The sequence below is a fragment of the Ananas comosus genome, linkage group 3 (assembly GCF_001540865.1).
Source record: "Ananas comosus cultivar F153 linkage group 3, ASM154086v1, whole genome shotgun sequence".
Taxonomy (NCBI): domain Eukaryota; kingdom Viridiplantae; phylum Streptophyta; class Magnoliopsida; order Poales; family Bromeliaceae; genus Ananas; species Ananas comosus.
The window spans coordinates 13,117,525-13,139,824 of NC_033623.1; the positions used below are offsets into that span (position 1 = coordinate 13,117,525).

Genomic DNA, 22,300 nt, shown 5'->3' on the forward strand with positions numbered 1-22,300 from the left:
GCTATCTATCCCACAGTATAGTTACTGAAATAGAGATAGAAAAGGTCGTAATAAACTTCAATCAAGCAATCAACATTCTGTACTAATTTTATGCTTTTCCTATGTACTGTTGATGATTCCTTTTATGCATGAGGGTGCTAAAATAGGGAAAATGGGAGGTGTATTTAATCTTTTTTCTCCCACAGTTTTGCTTTCTTTTATAGTATTTTTGTGGAATTTGCACGTTTAGTTTTCTAGACTTGCTTATTAAAACTAAACTTGCTTATTTGTGAATCTGTTTCATGCGGCTTGGCAAGGAAATTTTGAATCATGGATACAGGATCCTTTACGTGTAAGATCAATTGCTCATGCAATTTGGGATCCTCATTTTGGTCAACCAGCTGTGCGCCTCAGTACTGAAAATGGCACAGAAAAGTAAGCTTAGCTCGCTGGGTTTACTTATTTATTTAGTCATTTGTTTATTTATCTATCTATTTATTTTGGTTGTGTTAAGAACCCTTCCGAACTTGTTATCTGGTTGAGATGATTAATCAACAAGTGAAATAATGGTATTTTTGAGAAAAAAAAAAGAAGCTTATATTAAACAGTCGTGGTTTCATTTAAATGGCCCAAAGAGAGTATTTCTCTGGCTACAGCAGTTTCATATGAAATGGCTCAACAGGAGTTGAAACTGTAAATATATGAATGCAAGCTCAACAAGTCTAAAACCACAGCCCGTGTGTTGTGCGGGGTCAAAGAGAAAGCTGTCGACCATTTATTCACATGATGTGTCTTCTCGAGATTTTTACTGATGACGACCTTAGAGTATGCTCAGTCTAGAGATTGAGGGGATGACGTGAGATCGGTCAAGGATAGATGGATGACGAGAATTGGAACGCAGTCGTCGGGTACTACGATATCTGGATTGGTAGCCTGCTGGCGGGTATAATTTGGAAGGTCAGAAACGGCATGATCTTTAGGAAGACCAAACCGGACCCCTTTTTTGTAGCTTACAAGATATAGCAGCTGACGAATCTTTTGAAACAATTTCTATCAGGTAATCAACGACACGTTTGTAGTTAGTCGGTTTTTGTTTTGCTTTTTTTTTTTTTTTCGACCCCTCCGAGGCCTATGTTGCCTCAACCCTGTAGCTTAGTTCATCTTTTCAATGAATGAAACGAGTAGCGTGCTACCTATTTCTAAAAAAAAATAAAAAAAAAAGAAGTCTAAACCACCTCTATACATCAAAACATATAACCTTATGGAAAATACTTTGCTTATAAATAAATCTCACAATATTTTACAAACTATACAATGCAGTGGTCGGGCTTCAATCTTAAACTATAAATCATGCTTTTCTTCTTGTAATTTACAATTTTTCACCAATTAAATGCCGTCACCTATGCTAGTGTATAAAATATTGTAAAATTTATTTATAAATATAACATTACTCGAGGTGCAGTACTCTATCAAACACAGAATAAAGAATAATGCTAAGAAATTAATACTTGGTTTGATCAAATAGTCATCATAATCTTAGTTATAACAAGCAAGATAAAACTTTAAAAATAGATCATGATGGATGGAAAAACTTCAATTCGAAAAAGACTTGTATTTCTACAGAGATTATCATGAACAATCCTTAGATCATCCCTTTACCTTAGAATTGAGAACTACATTAATTTTGCGTTTGGTTTTAGTTGCAAACAAAGAATGTACGAGTTTAATCCCTAGATTCTCATGAAAGAAAGCATTTCGGTTGTATTTTAAAAAACAGAAATTTTTTTTCTTAAAATCTTATTCTTTATTTACTTTCGAGATTAATTTCGTATATGTCCCTATAAATATAGTAAATAACAAATATATTCCTACAAACTTCAATTTTCATATTGTCTCTACAAGAGTTCTAATGCTTACAAATATTCCTGCAGTTAGAAATCGTCAAAAAAATTTAGTTAAACATAGATTAATGACTTAATCTTAATTAATTTTTAATATTTTTATCACTTTTATATTATACTATTATGATTTTTGAAAGAACATATTTATAATGACAAAATTAAAAAATAACAAATCAGAAGAATATATTTAAAAATATAAAAACTTCCATAAAAATAACATGTAAAAATTAAACTTTGTTGGAATATATTTATCATTCACTATATTTGCAGGGACTATGAAATTAACCCTTACTTTTAATTATGGTTAAGTTCCACTCTTGAACCATAATCCACCATAACCCATAAATTAAATGTTTCAAATTAGAATTCCTTCATTTATTTTTATTTTTATTTTTTACTTTTTTGTTGCCTCCACAATCCGCAGGGATAGATAATGGAATGGCTGGGATCAAACTATAGATTCAAAAGTGGCCAGTTGTCCGTTTGGCATCATCCTACCAATTAGCAACTTATTACTAAGGCAAACATCCAAAAGTAGCTTCGTCCCCCCCCCTCCCCTCGTACTAGTTATGGCCGCTATAAACAAACAGCTACTAGGAAACAAAGGAAACGAAAAGAAAAGAGAGAAGGGGGGGGGGGGGGGGAGGTGAATTTGCCATCATATGCAATCATGGGCGTCGAATTTCAACGCATCGCGATCCCTAAACTCGAGAACTGCGCTGCAACGCTTCCAAAGAAAAAGTTAGGCGAGTTGGAATCCACCAGAGCAAAATATATCCGTAAGAGAGAGAGAGGAGGAGAGAAGAGAGAGAGAGAGAGAGAGAGAGGGAGCGAGAGTACAAAAATCGGCTTCACTGCTCCCAAAAGCTTTTTGCTGCAGCTCTGGCTACCACTGCGTCGAAGCCTCCCCACATCACACAATTTTCACCAGCACACTACTGTAGCCATGGACCACCTCAACCCCCTTCTTCAAAGTCTACGCATATATATACGCCATCGTCCTCCTCTACTCTCTCTCTCTCTCTCTCTCTCTCTCTCTCTCTCTCTCTCTGTCTCTCTCTGCTCCACGTGTCGGGGAGGGAAAGAAGGAAAGAGACGTGAGATGACAGGATAAGAAAGAATCGTTCAGCAGCCAGCGTTGATGCAGGTGAAGATCTGGTGCACAGCGGCTGCCACCTCGTCGGCGGAGCCGAGCCTGCAGTCCTCTTCCATCTGCATTTGGATTAGCTTCCACTAATTAGCGTCCGGGGATTACGTTTGTACGGACTATTCGGATGGATTATCCGTGGCGCATTGCCTACAATGAATGCTATGCGCTACGCGCGGAGTAACTCTGCGGTAGCAATTCCATGGTCGGCAGGTGCAATCCCGCGGCCATCACATGGATGTAGATTTTATCTTGTTTCAGGAGTATCCTCCAGAGTCATGCATAAAAATAGAAAAGTCGAGGAAGAGAGAGAGAGAGAGAGAGAGAGAGAGAGAGAGAGAGAGCAATGAAGATGAGGGTGAAAGACCTTGAGGTTGAGGGAGTAGAGGACGGAGGATTCGTCGAGGGAGGCGATGTTGAGGTGCAGGACGGAGAGGCGGAGCTCCTCCACGGCGGCGATGGCCCTCGCCAACTGCCCCGCCCGCCGCGGCCCAGCCACCTTCAGGCTCACGTGCCCTTGCACCACCTTCGCCTCCACGTCCACCCCAAACACCGCCGCCGCCATTTTCTCCTCCCCCTCCTGCTGTAGCCGCCGCCGCTGCTGCTGCGAGTAGGTCGTATACTGCGGCGAGAAGAAGAACCCATCGAGCACGGCGCCTTCCTGGGTTGGGTCGTGAGCCTCGTCGGATGCGGTGCACCGGAAAGAGCTCGCGGCCGAGGTACGGATCCGCTTCTGGGCTCGGAGTGAGAGGAGGAGCTGCTCCAGCTCTTTCACGAAGTCGATGGCCCCACCAATAATGGAGGCCTGGTCCCCCTGCGCGTAACACGGGAATCTTCAGATCACAGCCGTTGGATAGGAGAGATTGGACGGCTGCCATTTCGAGCGCCTATGAAATTTGAATATGAGTGAGGGCTGGAACGTACGTACCCGTTGGACGAAGGAAGGCGGGATGAGAGAGCGCAGGGCGGCGAGGTGGTCGTTCATGAGACGGCGGCGGTTGCGCTCCACCGCAATGTGGGTCAACCGCTGGGTCTCCACCTCCTCCGGCTTCTTCGCAGACCCCGAAGCCCGCGCCCTCTTCCTCTTCTTCTTGGCCCGCGGCGCTGCCGCCGTCGCCATAATTATTTCCACTTTTTTCTCGTTATGGTCGTGGCCGAGCCTTCTGACATCGGATTGCGACTCCGACGCGTGGGAGATGCAGCTCTCGAGCTGCTCCACCGGCACGGGGGCTGCGGCGGCAGAAAAGACATCAATCTCAGCCGTCCGATCCCGCTTGCCGCAGTTGCTTTGTAGTTGGAGGAGCTGGAATTGGGATTCGGAAGGATAGGAGGGTAAGAGAGATTGGGAATGGAGCCGTTCTTCTTCTTCTTCTTCTTCTTCTTCTTCTTCTTCTTCTTCTTCTTCATCCTCCCCCGCTGTCTCTACTCCCATTGCTCCTCGGAGTAGCAACTGGAGGAAAGGAGTTTGGCGATGATGATGATGATGACGATGATGATGGGACGAGATCAGGCTTAAGTAGCTCATCTCCACCGCAGAGTTACTGTTCGCCACCCCTGTCTCCAAGCACTCCGAGTTCATCTCCTCTCCGCCCAACTGCTTTATTTTCCAAGTAAAATGGGAGAGATTAGCAAGTGCGTTCTCTTTTAAAAATCGAAACTTTACACAGGGGGGTTATCGCGAAACAGGCAAATGACGCGGACCCATTAACGGTCAAGGAAATTGAATGGAAACTTTTCCGACCCGAAAAAGGAAGCCACGGACAAAGAAAGGAGGGCAAAATAATCCCACCTCTATCCTCTTCCTTCTAATGCAGCTGCATTGAATGAAATGTCCATAAAGGGGAACCGGTACCCACCTTTCTTCCATCCACAAAAAGGAGGTTTGTGGGGGGTTGGGGTGTGGGGGAAAGGGGTATTCAGATGATGCGCAAGAGAGAAATTAAACAGGAAAGGGGTGGGGTATTTAAGGACACTTACGAAGGGATTAATGGGCCCTTGAAGCCTCTCCATAGGAGCAGCAGCACCAAACAGAGGAAGCAGTGCCGGGAATTGACAACTCCCACTCGCAGCAGTCTGTGTGCAAGTAGCACCCCACCCCCCCACCCCCCTTCTGACTCTCTGCTTCTTCCTTAAACAATCCCCCAACCACCACTTCTCTTCATGAATCGAACCGAAAGGTGCTCCTTTAATTCCATCCTCGACGCACCCAGCCGCAGCATTAAATGCAGAGGCAGAAACGCGAGACAACACAAGGAACAAAGCCCACAATAATCATTACTCTCTTGCTTCCTCTGTTTCAAAGGGCTAGTGGTCCGAAGAGAAAGGAGCGAGTGCGACTACGGAGGAGAGCTGGGGACGGACTAGGGAGGGGAATAAAACAAAGGAGATGGAATGAGAGGGAATGGAAGAGAGAAGAAGAGAGAGGAGCGGTCCTGCAGAACAATATATGGTAGAAGGGTTGTGGGTGAGAAAAGATGTGGGGGCGGCGAGTAAAAAAGCCTCCTCATGCAGGGATGATGATAAATAGTAAACTAATACACGGTAATAAACCATGAGGTAATTGAGTAGTGACAAAAGGCAATTGTGGGGATTCTGACAGCGGAAGCATCTCCCAAAAATATTATTTTATATACAACGAATTCATATAAAATATTTTAATTAATTTGCACAAATAATTTATATATACCACATTAAGCTGTTGAAAAAAATAATAAATAAATAATAAAAATATACAAAATTTATCTTAATACAAACTATTTTGAATATACTTATTCAATTTTTCAATATTAAAATCTTAACGCACCTCGTTTGGTTAGGGAATAAGAGTGGGATATCTATCTGATTCCTTATTAACGAATTATTTCGGAATAATCCTAAGCAGGGACGAAGCCAGAAATTAAAATTTGGGGGGGCCAAGATTTAGAGTTGATAGGAAAAAAATTCAACCTCAGATAATAAGAAAAAAAAAATTGTCAGGTTTACTGATTAGTTATTACTAGCAACAATAATGATAATATACTCAAAGAAGAATAAAACTGTAAAAGTTGAAGAAAAAGGATCAAGAAATTTGAAAAAATAAAATTAAGACACAAATTTTATTAAAAAAATTAATTTGGCCCGCTACAATTAAAATTTATAATATTTTAATTTTTATTACAAAAATTTTTTATGTAATTTTAAAAAAGTTAGAGAAGGCCGTGAACCACTGTGGGCCCCTCAATAGCTCCGCCCCTGCGGTTAAGGGGTGGGATAGCTCCCACTCTTTGTGTGAAAATATGGGTGGTGTTCACACCCCTATTTAATTCTTTTAAAAATTTAAATTTTAAAAATTTATAATATAAAGAGTAATATTATTTTTTTTCTATTTAGCGCTAATTATTTTTCTTATTTCATTTATCTATCAAATGTTATTTTTCTTATTTTCGAAAACAACTCAATTTTTATCCAAATTCAAAATTGATATATTTCAGACTTATATCTAAACTTATACTTATCTTCGAAATAAACAGTTTTTGTTTGATATGCAATAAACAAAATACACAAGCAATTAACCGTGTGGGAGGATGGAGGTTAAAAATGTAATTGTAGTTGTGGTGGATGTGGGGCGGAAAAGCTTAGAAAGGTTGGCGCAGGCTACATAGATCTGGGGATTGTGGCGCTGTCTTTTTTGCAAGACCAGCATTATTGTTTTGGTTGGCAGGTTTGTCCGTCTGCGAAGACAGTCCTGGGGCCTTCCCTTACCCACTCCACTCTGCCATCCTCTCTCTCTCTCTCTCTCTCTCTCTCTCTCCTGCAGCTAATCGTCTATTTGATGATAAGACGTAAAAGAGGAAAACAACACCCTCTACACATGGTTTAGGATTATGATTACCTCAAACCTCCAGATCAGGGGTAAACTCAATTTCATTCCCTCAAAAGAAGCCGCTAATGCTAGATGGGGTCTCGTCCTTCTGGATCTGCTAGAACGCTAAGTTTCGGCAATAGACCAAATATGCAAACGACACTAACAGCTTCCCGCCCACTGTGTAGTAAAGTCCCAAAGGACTCTGTCATCCGCCGTGCATCAAAGATCACGGGAAATACAAAGAAAAGTGAAAGCATGATTTTGGCCATTTATTCCTAACTAAAAATTCAATTGACTATGCCTAATCAATGGCTCAAATCGAGACCTCACCTTTATAACCGGAATAATAATTGATCGGACTGAGAGAAGTCAGTTAGAGGTGAGTGAGGCTAGATAGTAGGTCTTAATAAGACGTCAGCCCAGATTGAAAGTAATTCCACCCTAATACATATTGGACAAAGAGGTCCAAATTTCCTATAAGAAAAAATTTAGATGCAGTGCGCATTGAAATTTTTGGATTAACATTTTAAGAAAATTTGCTAATCCCCATTTGGTAAAAGATCATTACTAATTATTAAGACCATTTGCGGGCTATTATCTAGAGAATCGGTCTTCTGGATAATAATTTGTCACAACCTATCTAAAACCCTTGCAATTCTAAGAATCCTGGCCTTATTATCCAAAATCATTATTTAATAATAGGTTAAATTTTTATCGATCATTAGTGCTGAGTCTCTGATCCTTCTGATCCACCACACCCAGGAATGGGGTGTTTTAGCTCTATTTATCTTTTTTTGGTTCTTATTATGTTACAAAGAGTTTCAGCTCGTTTTCCGTAGCTTGGCACATTGATCTATTCTATCATACTAGTAAGAAATAAAACATGCTCAAGTTGTTTCGTAATAACCGATCGTTCCTAAACCAAGTGGTAAAAAAATTGATGGTTGATAACCGATGTTCCAAATTCGAATCCTAGTTGATTCACATTTCCAGCTAAGTTTATGTTTAAATAAAATAAACGAGACGGGTAGCGTGCTACCTATCTCTCAAAAAAAAAAAAAAAAAAAAAAAAACTGTTTCGTAAAAAATCTTTGCAAATCGAAGGCTATGCAAAAGGCACTTATAAGATGATAGAGAAGCATGCTTAAAATAGAAAGTATAAAGGACTCCGAGATTTGCGGTCAAACCTCGTAAAATGGCTCGACTTTGTTGGCCTTGACGACATGTACAGACGTTCCAGCAGTCGCACGCATCGCACACAAACCAGTGTAAAGAAACACCTCTTGGTTCTAGTTGGCCTAGAACTAGGCTAAATTATCCCTGGAATCTCCCCAAAGAATTTTCTATTGAACAAGACTCCCACATACGGCCCGGGCTAAAATTTAACGGGCATATGAAAAATGTGAACTCTTTGTCGTAATGTGAAGTAAGAAACCTATAATTTCGATACAAAAAGTAAAGATCACGCATCAGCATGGTAGTTAAGCTTTGGTTGGGAAAGATACGAGAAATTAGTATGTGATATATAGATAGCAAGAAGCAATTTTAACAAATGGTATAATAGTTACATAGTTGTTAAGCTCTAGTTGGAAGAGATAAGAGGAAAGTCAGTACGTGATATATGAATAGCAATAAGCAGTTTTAATAAATGATATAATACCGACCGTTCCTAGAGCAAGTGGCAAAAGACTTGATGGTTGGTACCCGAGACCTAAGTTCGAATCCTAGTTGATTCGTATTTCCAGCTAAGTTTATTTCTAAATGAAATAAACGAAACGGGTAGCATGCTATCTATCTCTTTAAAAAAAAAAAAACAAATAATATAATAAATACCTCAATCTTGATCACTGTTTATAAACAGCTATGCTAGTGGTACATACAAAAATGGATGTACAAATAGCATTTACCATAAACAAGACAAATTTGCCTCATATTCTGGCCTTATTATATAATGGAGTTTTCTTAGAAACAAGAAGTAATAGGAGAAGACAGTATGCTCTCCCCCAATAGCTTCTTTCTACAAACAACACTACTAGAACGACGGCAGGTACGAACATAAGCAGCAACCTAACAAGGTTAAAGGGACAAAAGTTTTATGGGAATAGTTCCCATGATAAGCGATCTCATCCACCGTTCATCATGCTTTAAAGTCGTATAGTCCACATGATGGACGGAGGATCAGACAGTTCCCATAAAATTTTTGTTCCATTTTAATCTATTGCATCTATCGCATCAAAAATTGTTCGGTTAAATATTGTCTCACAAAATATTATTATTAGCGATCAATAGAAGGACAATTGGTTAAGAATTTGTAATATTTCGAAGATATTATATAATTTTTATTTGTAATTGTAATTTTGTTACTAACTTATCAAACTATTTGAATTGAGAAGTTATTAAAAAGGAAAATTTTCTTCAATACCCTTCCAAGTAGTTCTAATTTCATGAATACACGTCAAAATTTTAAAATTTCATATTTGCCCTTCAAAAGCATGGAAAAGTTTCAAAAATACCCTCACCGCTAGCAATCTGTTATATTAGCTTCAATATACCAATTTTACCATCTATTTTAATTTAATCACCACTCTCACAATTTTTTTTTGAATATATGAAGACCCCCTCAATTACTACCCATTGTGAAATACCCTTCTAAATTTAACTTTTTAATTAAAGTCTTCTTAAATTTTATTTTCTTAAATTGAATGATTTTTTATTATTAAATTAGAGATTTTATCTAATCCATTAATGATTCAAATAAATTTAATAATTTTAATAACTTCGTAGTATATAAAATTAAATAAGTTTCTGTTCAAAAAAATAATAATAATAAAAACTTCAAGGATTTACTTAAATGACCTATAGTTGATAGTTTTAGTATAAATATCAAAAATAAGTGAAAATTTTTTTGATTTTTAAACAAAAAATAAGGGTAAAATGGTAATTTCATAATTTTAAATAAAATAAAAAAATGCTATGTCGACAGAAGTTAGCCAAAAATTAATGGTGAGGGTATTTATGAAAAAAATATTGTATTTAGAGGGGTATTTGTGAAATTTTAAAAATTCAAAGGATATTTATGATATTTCATAACTTTGTGAGGGTACAAATGAAATTAACCCTATTAAAAACTAGTATATTCTTATTATTTGTAATTGCAACTTTGTTAGTAACTTATCAAACTATTTGAATTGAGAAGTTATTAAAAACTAGTATATTCTTATCAACGGCCTACTAATAATTTTCATTAAATTAAAAAATGAGAATACTTGTAATCCATAATAATTTAGTATTCAACCGACTAAGAATCTATAATGATTTCACTAATTTACCAACATCTTTTTTAAAACTACCCGACTTAAGTTGAATAATAATAATTTAAATATTTTTAATAAAAAATATAAAAAAATTATCAAAATATTATAAATCATGAAACAAATGGATTCTAAAAATAAAATTTATTTTGGGAGCAACACTACACATCAAAAAAAGTTTAGATAAAATACTCCTAACAAAATATTAAAATGGCAAAGAGAGATAGGATAACACGTTACCACCAGCAATACTTCATCACTGCAATGAAAGTGACGATGTGAGGCAAACATATTTAACTCGTCATTATTCCGTCAACCTCTACCCTTTCCACGCTGTAATGCTGTATATATACTGTCTGGGTCTGAATCTCAAGAGGGAACAGCATTTCCAAATGATACAGAGTTGGGAGTAAAAAGTATGTGCAAAGACAAGGGCAGCAATTGACAGAAGCACTTTTCTCTGACGAGACCCTTGTTCCAGGATATTGATTTCGAAAGAGCTAATTTTTGTGTTCCAATAAATCTATGGAATCTACTTATTATTATTATTATTATTATTATTATTATTATTATTATTAAACTAGTAAAAAGCATATATGTTAGAACAACCTCTCCAATTTCAGGTTGAAGCGGAAACAAGCGATTAAGCGTTTTTAATTACTATGGAAGTGTAAGGGTAATAAGAGCCTGACTTGTATGCTTTCAGAAATACAATGCTCTCCAAAATAGTTTTTGATATTGAGACTTTTCAATCAACCCATTTTGTTAGACTTTATATAATATTAAAAGTACCTAAAAAATAAATTTTATAATTTTTTAATATCGCCTCTTTCATCATCAAAATGACTCAAAATCAACAGCTAAAAATACAAATCTAACAAAAAGTGATAATATAACACTAAAATTTTAGATCAACAATATTGCTTTTTACCGACCGTCCCTAGAGCAAATGGCAAAGGGCTTGGTGGTTGGTACCCGAGACCCAAGTTCAAATCCTAGTTAATTCACATTTCTTGCTAAGTTTATTTCTAAATAAAATAAACGAAACGGATAGCGTGTTACTTATCTCTCAAAAAAAAAAAATATATTAACCTTATTTTATATAGTATAAAAAAATTTCTATCAAAATTTTACGTACTGTTAAACTTACAAACGACTCACTACGATTACTAAAATTATTAATTTTAATTTTATAATTACTTAATAAATAATATCAAAAAAAATTATAAAATTTAATTTTTAAATATTTTAAATTAAGTCTAACAAAAACGATCATATATTCAAAAGTCTTAGTACGGACAATTATTTGATAGTATGGAAATTATCATACTTCTTAAAGCACGTTAGTCTAGCTCAGATAATAATATAGAGTATATGATTCAGTCAAAATTAACCAGCTTTTTGACCAGGGGAGGCATTTTCCCGAGGCTTGCAGATTTCTGGACAGAACTTTTCACTTTTTCCCATGCCTTACCAAATAAATCATAGTTACCAGCACTCAGCCATTTAGCTCACCGTCAGGTACTGTACTTTTTAAGTCATTTCTAATAGAAAAAATTGCATCTTAATATTTTAAAACTTTTTATTTATGTTTTTAATTTTTTTATATGCCTGTATTCTGCTGATTTATTTGACATAATTTAATTTTTTTTTAAATTATATTTTAGGATGGATGTTTCGAGATATGAAATAGATGTATCCATTTCTAACAGGTTGTTTAGGAAAAATCACGTTTTATATTTTTTCCTTCAAAATTAAATCAGTATATTCGAATGAGCATGCCATGTCACTTCGCATAAAATAATGATGTGAGCATTCCACTATATATATCTCTCACTATATTATTAATTAATATATTAAATGTGGAGGCTCATGATTAACTTATGCATGCATTGCGAAATATGATAAAAATTTATTAATATACTAATAATATATAAAGATAGCATTATGATATACATGCAACAGTGCTGTTAAGCATATAGGAAGTCCAGATTTTAACTTAAAAATTCTACGACTCGACTGAAAATTTTAGATCACAGAATTTAAAGAAGTAACGAGATGACACTTACATGGAGCCAGCAAAGTGCCAAAGCCATAGGAACATTAGGATTTTCTTACCTTCTGACAATTCCGGTAATATAAAACTTACCTATTAGATAGTTAATACTCTATGATGCAGTCACCGACCGTCTGTAGTGCAAATGACAAAGAACTTAATGTTTAATATCTAATGTTTCAAATTCGAATCTTAATTGATTTATATTTTCAGTTAAGCTTATTTCTAAAAAAAATAAACGAAACGGATAACATGCTACCTTAATTTCTCTCTCAAAAAAAAAAAAAACTTTTTGATGCAGTCGGGTCCCTATATGATAAGGTTTGGTCACTCTCTAATGTAGCACTATTTCGAGTCCTTGGATGAAAGAAAAAAAGAAAAAAGAAAAATGAAAGATTGTGATAGTTCAGATGTACACTAGATGAGGCATTCTTCGGAGCAAGCAAGATAGAGAGGCATTTGCATTATTAAATGATATGCAGGATTCAGGGAAGTACCTCACTTGCATTGTGTTCGAGGCCAGCACTTGCGTTTGAGGCCTGCAATTGTGTTCCAGGCCCGCACCGTGATAACACGGGCTCGTTCTATTGCCTATCTCACAACAACCCTCTCAATAGAAGGCATTATTCAGTGGAAGAAGAATTCAACTTCATTAGCCTTATCATCATCATCAAGGAACTGCAAGATAATTGTAATCCACAACCAATCATCACAAGAAATGAGAAGAAAGCGTTCAAGTTGATTGAGGTTTAGATGCATTTGCAGATCAAATAGGCTTACCTGAGCGGACTAGCCAAAAGTGATATCCCCATCTGTCCGAGGTTATTTGGCAATTAACCCTCACCAGGGAGAGCCAAGAGAAAAAGGCCGAAAAAAAATAGATCGAGAATGCATGGTAGGAGGGGACTGTAAACATTACAAACCAAAGGTAAATTGAATTTATCCATAGGAACTGCAAGAACATAAGTATGCAACTAATGCTACCACTGAAGATACAAAACTTTCAGACTATGACCTTTCTAATTCCACATCCGTCATTTGCTTGCTTTCATGAAGGCAGAACAACTGTGAAACCCAACTTCAAAAACTTGCTTCCCTATTATAAATAAGAGACATGTCTAATTAGTCTGCCCTTGTAATATAGCTTAAGATTACACTAAAAAGAAATGAAAGCACAAATCGTACTTATGTTCAAATGAGGATCATACATCTAGCTGATTAAAGATCTTCTGTATACCACCTCAGATACTGCTGAACTATTCAAAGGATCAACAAAGCAATGCTTCAAACACTAATAGATTCTACATTCTATATATTTGTTAGGGATTCCACAGAGGTTGCTTAGCAGATGGGTGATCTAAACTGATGAAATATTTTTTAAGCTCATCCAAGGTCCTTGGAATAGCATGGATTGATCACTGGAAAAATCTCTCAATATTATCTGTAACAAGGAAAGAACACCCATCTAAAGCAAATATGAATTTAAGCTAAAAATATTCAGAAGCATTACAGTAATCATTATTGCAAGCATTAATTTAATATGTGCATGTCCATCAAATAAAGTAACGAAGACAAAGGCAGCCAACAAGCCCCACAAAGAGCAAATGTATCATGCAAAATGCACAAAAAAAAATGATACATAGTAAAGTAACTTTGTCATATATCACAACACTGATCTGAAAGAAAGCAAGTTCAATATGCACACTATGTATGTCACAACAGCTAAATATATCAATGTTATATTTTAAAATATAAATATCTACGGAAGTTTTTCAAACGTGTATTATTTTGCCAAATCAAGAAAAATCCAGAAAGACAGTGAAACAAAAAAATAAATATAGGGAGTTTTTCACATGCATGTTTTTAGATAGTGAAATATTAATAACAAGGGAAGACCATGTCAACACATGAACACACCATGAACACATGAATTGCCAAACATAACATTGGAGAAATTTTTTGCAGAGGCTCCCTCTGGATTTTGATGTTTCTATAGTCCCCACACGTCCCAAGTGCAACTGGTTAAGAGAGCTGAAATGCATTCTTCTCCAAATATACTGTCGTGATTTCAAACTTGTAGTTTGCCCTGACGAGACCTGCATTCTTTGCAAAATAAAAATCCGTGTACAGACAGAGGTACATGATTTATCCAATGTTAACAGAGGAACATGATTTTTTTTTTTTTTTACTGGCTAGAAAGATGTTATTGATATTCTTTAACAAGGTGGGGAAACCCATTGTCTCAGGTCTGATGTGCGTCCTAGTCTTACTACATTCACAATTCATTCAAGTATTGTTGTACTACTAGACAAATACAGTAAGATTTGAACTCCAGGGACGTTGAGAAGTGACAGCAACTTAGTTCATACTCATGTGCTGAGAAACTTCCTTCTGTACAAAACCTTTATGGCATAAAAATATTTTTATTTAGTCAGCTTGAGTGCTCATCGCAAGCATGTTCAGATCTAAACTCCAGAATCTAGATCTCAGTATAGTTTGCTTAATCAAATCTACTTAAAAGTGATTGAATGGAAAAAATAATGCTTCCTCAATCAAGGTATTAATGCCGTTTACACAAACAAATATATAGCCAAAAGAGGATATAGCAGGATAGAGAAAGAATCTGAAAGAAATATCCAGATAGCTGGTAAATCCCAAAAAGGAAAGCACCTCGTTGCTTCGACCGCCGCGAACTGCACCATCCCCATGTCCTCCTGTACCCTATCAATCCTCAATAGAAAATCAAATTATCCAACATGCTAACAAAACTCATAAACAGAGACAAGAGGATACATAAACAGGATAGAGAAAGAGTCTGAAAGAAATACCTAGATAGCAGGTTAATCCCAGAAAGGAAAGCACCTCTTTGCTTTCGCCGCCACGAACTATGCCACTGCCATGTTCTTTCATACCCAACGTGCTAGAATAAGAGAGATCAAGAAAGATCATGTTTCATCTACTATCGTGCTAAGATAAGAGAACAAGACCCAAAGATCAAGAAAATAATGTCTCCGTACAGGAGAAAGAAGGAAGAGAACCTCAAAAGAAGCACCTCATGAGGTAGTTGAGGACACTCAAGAACCTGATCCTAAAATCCCCAATTCCAAGGATAAAGGCTCCTCGAAGATCAAGATATCATCCTCCAAATTGAGTATGAGCTAGCTAACGTGAAGGAGCAGTACCAGGTTGCTAGGGTGGAGGAGCTGACCATGATTCCATTTGATAGAGAGTAATGTTATGTTAACAAACAATTTTATAAACTTTCCACAAACTTACCTAGGTGATTACATCTAATAGGTGGATGTTCACAAATTGCAGAAGTCATAACTAAATCCAGGCATTCAAACTTATCAGTTTGTAGAAAATTTGTAAAATGGTCATAGCATAGCATTATTCATTTGAAAAACTAGTTATAATTTAGATTCAATGCCATATCAAACCTAGAAAGCTTTCACATACATCTAATATCAATAAAGTGGATGAGTCGTTAAGGGCCGATTGTTACAGAATCTTTTGGGTGTTTCCCTAGATAGTTCTTTTTGACATTTGTGATCAATAAGCAACAAGCATAATTATTGTAATCTTCAACCATTTATACTCTATTTTACTGTTTCCATAAAACCTTAATCACGGACTAGTATACTCCATCTGTTTCAAAGATCGTCTACATAACGGTAAGAAAGAGTAAAGAATATCGAATTATCCAACACAAATATAAATACATAGATCATGAAAAGAGGTCAAGAAACGGGAACGCAAGAGCAGTTAATCCGATCAACGGAAGCACCTCCCAGCTTCGGCCGCCTCGATCATCACCGCACTACAATTAGAAAGATCAAGGCTCAAAGATTAACAAAGACAATGTTTAATCGATCACCATCATCCTAACATAAGAGACAAAGATTCAGGGATGACAAAAGATTAATCCTCTAAGAGGTGGAAAGACGCAAGAAAACCTCCAATAAAAGACCCCCTCGTGCGATCCGATCCAAGAACCCCACTCTAAGACCCGATCGCCTTCTCACCTCAAGTTCGACGTCGACAGGACGAAAGAAGCTCACCGGCGATGGAGCTACGGAGAAGGAGATCGAGGCGGAGTCGATGACGAGGTCGAGGGCGTCGAGGTTGAGGCATCGGGTGACGCTCGATCGGAGAAGATCGAAGTGTATGAAGACGGAGCCGGAGAAGACGCAGGAGCCGAGGTCGTAACCCCGCGCCATGGCGGAGTCGCGGTGGAAAAGTGATGAGTCCTCCATGGCGATGGGGAATTTGGATCGTTTGGAATTTGGGGAGAGAGCTAGCTCCGAAAACACTGGGGAAAGCTCCTTTTATAGTCGTCTTCCGTATGAAATTTTTGTCCGTTGTGGGAGGCGGTGGGGCGTGGGCGTAGCAGAAAGCAAGCGCGAGGCGTATTTATGGAATTTCGCCAGAATTTTATGTTTTTGCCCTTTCGGAAGGTGATGATATTTTAATTGTCAAGGTGAAATATTTATGATTCAATTTATTACATAATAATAAATTAGCAATAGTATATATTTTTTAAAAAAAGGTAAAGTACATTGTATTATTGAAAAATTTCAGATTTTTAGCACGTTCGAAAACGTTTGGATTGACAAATCAGTAGATTTAACATAATTCAAGTACAGTGATATTTAAATTTTTTAAAGTGTGATTATTTTTTTATTATTTATTTTGACGTAACTTGTACGGTTTGAAAATTAAATTTAATTACTTCATTTTTTATTTTAATGTAATTTGGTGTTGGTGAAATTAATTTTTTGTAGTTACATTGTTTGTTTTGATGTAAGTAAGTGGATTACGTTATCTTCTGAATATAGTGATAAATTTACCGTTATAAAATTTAACATATTAAATAATTAATTTTTTTATTATTATTTAAAGGTAATCATAATTTATTATAAATAAAATAATTCTAATCTATTATAAAGGAAGTAAAGTTTAGATTTTACTATTTAATAAATTTTTTTAGAAAAAATTAAGCGTAGTAGAAGTCGCGTTCGGCACTTGAAAGAGAAAAGTCGAGAGTAGGTGAAATAAAGATCTAATGTAACTTAAGTTACACTATATTTTTGACTTATATACCAAAACAAACAGCCCAAGAAGAAAATCCTACTTGTGAACAAATATGGGGAAATCCGAGCTCCACCTATAATAATTTATTTTATTTAATTTAGTTAGAAGGATACCACATAGACCTAGCAAACGAGCAGATTGGATAATCCGCGGGCGGGTTATTGTACCCGCGGGTTATTTGGGTATAGGTAAAATTTATCCGTAAATTTTTAGGTAGCCAACATTTTTATCCATACCCACCCACGGGTGGGCGGGTGGGGATGCGGATTACCGGCAAATTTCTTTTTTTGTTCTTATATTTTTTAAATGCAAAACATATATATATATATATATATAGGTACTATATAGCTAGTATATATATATATATATATATATATATAAAAGTTTTAAAAGCATAATATAACTCATTATTTAAAATATCATAGCATACAATAAAAATATTTAAAATTTTAAAGCAAAAATATTTTACAATATAAAAGACACGCAATAAGAAATTAGTATTAGAATTTTTAGAATGGGTAAATAAAAAAAATATATTTTGTATTTAAAAAATATATGTGCGGGTATCCATAGGTACCCGCGGTTTACCCAAAATACCCACAACTTAATGGGTACCCATCCGTTTTATCCGTAATTTTTGAATTGTAAAAGTTGGCACTCATACCCGCAAATTTGCTGGTAATACGCGGGCACCCGCAGGTTTGGATCGGGATTGACCGGTCTAATTTACGACACACACAGGGAGAGTGAAAGAGACGAGACCTGAGCAAAAAGGCCCGCCGGATTTTATTGGGCTGGTTCTGGGTTTTCCCCTCCTTCGTTGGACCGGGTGCTTTCTAGCACAATTAATTTTGAACGGGCTTAGGCCTGAAATTATACAATATTTTAAAAGAAAAGGTTCCAAACTTAGGTCCAACCGAAGGTTTGCTTAGGTATATCAATATGACGCTGAGTAGACTACTGCGTTGCGCCGGAGTTTCTACTGCCATTCACCGTTTCTATCCCGTCTCAGTGAGCCCAGATTTAATCCTTCATCTCCGTTTTTTCTTTTTCTTTTTTCTTTTAAATTCACTACATTTGTACGGTAATAGTTCGATTATTTCTCTCTTAATTTGAGAAGTTTTTTAGCTGAGAATGAACGAGTCTATACTTTGTTGATTTTTGAGTCATAGGGGAAAGATTCGATGAATAATGGGCGTTGCATAATGAATCTCCTTGTTCTCTGCAATCGCCAGTGGATTTTTTGGGCACATAGTAGTTAGTTCAAAGGTCGGGCTTAGAACGGATCATAAGTGGTTTGCCCAAAACTTGCAGTTTTGGAGATTAGGGACGTTGTGCCCTAATGTTCGGTATCTCTGAGTTCTAGTTTCATCAAAATAAAATTGGATGTGCGAAGAAGAAAAAAAGAAGAAGAAGAAGATCAATTAGAAGCTCCTACATTGTGAAGCAAAGTTAGGATTACGAGGCAGGGAGAGGGAAAGTGAAGGAGCTGAAGAAAAATCTTGTTAGACTTGGTTTGCTATGTGTTTCCATTCTTTGATGGACATTCTCCTTTGATGTTTAGGTCGGAAATCAACAGTTTGTATTCTGGATCATGGCGAGTACGGCGTGCTTTGTTATCGTCAGTCGGAACGACATTCCTATATACGAGGCCGAAGTCGGCTCTGTGCTCAAGGCATTACTTCTTTCTCGTTGCTTATCCTGATTGAAACAAATTTGAACCATGTAAAATGCAATGCATCTTAATGGCTTCTAACATGTTGCTAACTTACTAACATCTTAATCTTAGATGCATCTCATTATATTTCTTAGTAATTATAGTAAAATGATTTTAATCTGACGCTGCAGTTTTAGTAGGTTAATCAATGTTATGGTATTAAATGAGCCTATCTGCCAATTTGCATTGTCTCCTCTTTCGGACAATTACATTACTTTGTCTTATGTGCGTAGTCGTTTCATCTTCCGAGTCGCATGAAATTAGTGAGTTTGTTGTTTTTGATGACCATTTGAGGAAAATAACATAGTTGTGTTACTTCGATTTTGAATTTAAAGTTACAAGTGGCAATGGAACAATCATAAAGATTTCTGTTAATCTGATGGCAGAAAGAAGAAGCTGCACATCTGCACCAGTTTATTTTACATGCTGCACTGGATATCGTTCAAGATCTTGCTTGGACCACAAGTGCTATGTGAGGTTCTACACTCTGTTGGATTACTATATTATGCTTTTTTCTCTGGAAGGTTTCGTGTCGGAATTCGCCTGTACAGGTTTTTGAAGTCGGTGGACCGGTTCAACGATTTGGTGGTCTCTGTTTATGTCACTGCTGGTCATATCCTACGTTAAAGTACTTTGATTCACATTCTGCATAAATATTTGATGATCTTTCTACAATTTGATTATATTAAGTAAAAGTACTTTGATTCACATTCTGCACAAATATTTGATGATTTTTCTACAATTTGATTATATTCCTTAAAGGATGTGTTTTATGCATTGATTGGTTATATCTCAAGTCTATTAATTGCTTTTTTTCTCACTCCTTAAATAAATCATTCACATTTTCCTTAACGTACCAATTTGTACACACTAGATTGATGTTGCTACATGATTCCCGTAATGAAGATGGGATAAAAAGCTTCTTTCAAGATGTCCATGAATTATATTTAAAGGTAACACTACTAATCACATTTGTCCCTTTACTAATGTGATTCTTCATCTTTGATTTTTCAAGGCAGTTCGTTTGACCATAACTGAGATAATCCACTTTTGTCATGGATTTAGGTAATGGTCTGAGAAAATGTTCTAGTATAAAGTTTAGTTTGACACGGAAATCAACCTAGCTCTCTCAAACTTTATCATGGAAATGCAACCCCATTTAGCTCAGCTTTCTGACTTTTCTTGGCTATATCTTGTTTGCCTTATCATGATGTGTCCTTTTCAGTAAGAAAATTAACAGATGAAACCTGATCATCAATTGTAAGGTTGTGCTATCTGGTGAAGGATTTAATTATTGCTGTTAAGTTTTTGATTTTGCACGTTGCCTCCATTGAAAATAAGCACTATGATTAGCTAGCTGGATACCTAACCTTTTCAAAAAAGTGCACTTACCCCATCTCAACATCTTCATCCGAGCTGTTTCCTTCTTTCAAAAATATGTCATCATTGTCTTATATCTAAAGTTGAAACTGTGACATAGCATTCATATCTGCTTTAGATAATGCATCCTATTTTCAAACCCCCAAGAAATTCCCTTTTCTCCGTTTAATATTACGGTATGCAGTACAGACATTTATATCTTTATAAATTGTGAATAATATGTGGGAATAAAATGATTTGATTGAGGAGTAGCTGATTGAAACTTGATTGAGAACCTTCACAACAAAATTATTGTGCACTCATTATTTGTAGACCCACACCATTAAATGCCTGAGAATTAAAAAGAAGGTTTTCAAGGTGTTCTATCATACATTACGTGTTAAAGAATAGTCAGCATATTTTTTAAAAGGCATCTAAATTGAATTGCTATGTTGTCGGTTAAAATCCTCATGGCTTAGATCTCATATGAACCAAATTCAATTGAGTCGGTGTGTTTCCAGTGGAAAAACATCACAGAAGCCATAATGTGAACATATTTGATGCATTAGCGTTTTTCTCCCTGAAAGCACGATTTTCCGGCTATGAAAATACCCAGAAAACTACACTATGATCAATGAAGGGATGCAAATGGATCTAGGTTAGTGGAGCCTCTGCTCCTTACCGCCCTGAATGGGGCGGTAAGTGGGCGCCAAAAATAAAGAAAAAAATAACTCTTCCCGAATTTATCCCGATCTGCTAAGAAAACGGAACAGAACATGGGGACCCCTTCTTTCTTTTGATCCATCTCAATCCGCCAAAAATTTGCTCCCATTCTGATCTGGTCCCGAATTGAGCGATAAGTGAGAACCAAAAATAAGATAAAAATCAAACCTCCCTGAATCCACCCTGACCTATGAAGGAAATGGGGCGGAAGGTGGGAGACCGTATTTGGATCCCTAGATTAATGATGTGGACATTCTGCTTGGATGACTCATAATTTGCTTTGCACTATAAAATTCAGTAACAAAAATTTAGTGGAATCTGTGTAATTCGTGTTTAACAAAGATTGACTCAGCCAAGAGAAGGGATTGTTTAATGCCACCTTAAATTTTAGTTGCCATAAATTTCGTCTTAATCTATCCTAGAAGCTTCTTGGCTTGCTAGGGATGTTACCAGTCTTTGGTGATGTGTCTACATTGCATAAAGATCAGATATCTTGATGCCACACTTCTCGCTCTGGAAAGATGATTTTTTCCCCCCTTTTTATGTGATTTAATTAGCATTTTGATGTTTTAGATTGCCGCTTTGCTGTAATGATCGTTAGTGGCAACTGCTGACTAACATTAATTTTATGATGTATTTAAACAGATTCTCCTGAATCCACTCTATTTACCTGGATCACGAATTACATCATCACACTTCGATACCAAAGTCCGAGCCCTTGCGAGGAAATATCTGTAATTACTACAGTTGTGGTTTTGCTTTCTAAGGTTTTGTTGCTGAGTCTGATCACATGCTCTTCTATGCCCTAATATTGTGATTATCATTTGGCTTTACTGTTTAATTCTTTGGCAAAGCATCTGCTATTCTTCTATAAAACAGTTTGTAGTGTAGTTTGGGAGAATCTGGTTCTATCATTATATCAGTAATCTTGCACTTTAAATTTCTCTTTTGTAATGCCTCTACCAATGCTTTCAAGATTGTTGACACACATTTAGTTTTTGCCTTTGATGGCCTTGATCACGAAATTATTCCCAACTTTTGAAGTAGCACTGCAGAACATTATGTGGCTGAGCACAAAGTATTTATAAATGGCCATAATCTTTACCTTGTCTACCTCGAAACTTTTTGCGGCCTGCTTCTCTTAAAATACAAATATTCGTAGATACTAA

At 36.4% G+C, this 22,300-nt stretch overlaps 2 protein-coding genes across 17 annotated transcripts; one reads left to right on the forward strand and one right to left on the reverse strand.

The window, feature by feature from the left end:
• On the reverse strand, window positions 2,542–16,624 carry LOC109707346 (transcription factor bHLH57-like). Of its 12 annotated transcripts, none has more exons than XM_020228547.1 (12): window positions 16,300–16,620; window positions 15,277–16,058; window positions 15,067–15,158; window positions 14,909–14,959; window positions 14,156–14,334; window positions 13,254–13,334; window positions 13,019–13,144; window positions 12,736–12,916; window positions 8,059–8,191; window positions 3,956–4,621; window positions 3,395–3,841; window positions 2,542–3,092 (listed from the first exon to the last, which is right to left on the reverse strand). In XM_020228547.1, exons 9-12 carry the CDS (start codon window positions 8,122–8,124, stop codon window positions 3,006–3,008), a joined length of 1,266 nt encoding a protein of 421 aa, XP_020084136.1. In that variant the 5' UTR covers window positions 8,125–8,191; window positions 12,736–12,916; window positions 13,019–13,144; window positions 13,254–13,334; window positions 14,156–14,334; window positions 14,909–14,959; window positions 15,067–15,158; window positions 15,277–16,058; window positions 16,300–16,620; the 3' UTR covers window positions 2,542–3,005. The 12 variants fall into 12 exon arrangements, 11 of the variants coding, with proteins under 11 accessions (XP_020084136.1, XP_020084135.1, XP_020084134.1 ...); XM_020228546.1 differs by having other exon boundaries at window positions 16,195–16,620; XM_020228545.1 differs by adding an exon at window positions 13,424–13,494 and having other exon boundaries at window positions 15,277–16,620.
• LOC109708036 (trafficking protein particle complex subunit 2-like) lies at window positions 18,237–22,076 on the forward strand. Of its 5 annotated transcripts, none has more exons than XM_020229603.1 (6): window positions 18,238–18,343; window positions 18,897–19,007; window positions 19,436–19,521; window positions 19,601–19,662; window positions 19,917–20,002; window positions 21,777–22,076. In XM_020229603.1, the coding sequence occupies exons 1-6, from the start codon at window positions 18,275–18,277 to the stop codon at window positions 21,867–21,869; spliced, it is 507 nt and encodes a 168-aa protein (XP_020085192.1). In that variant the 5' UTR covers window positions 18,238–18,274; the 3' UTR covers window positions 21,870–22,076. The 5 variants fall into 5 exon arrangements, with proteins under 5 accessions (XP_020085193.1, XP_020085196.1, XP_020085192.1 ...); XM_020229606.1 differs by lacking the exon at window positions 18,238–18,343 and adding an exon at window positions 18,398–18,416; XM_020229605.1 differs by lacking the exon at window positions 18,238–18,343 and adding an exon at window positions 18,431–18,620.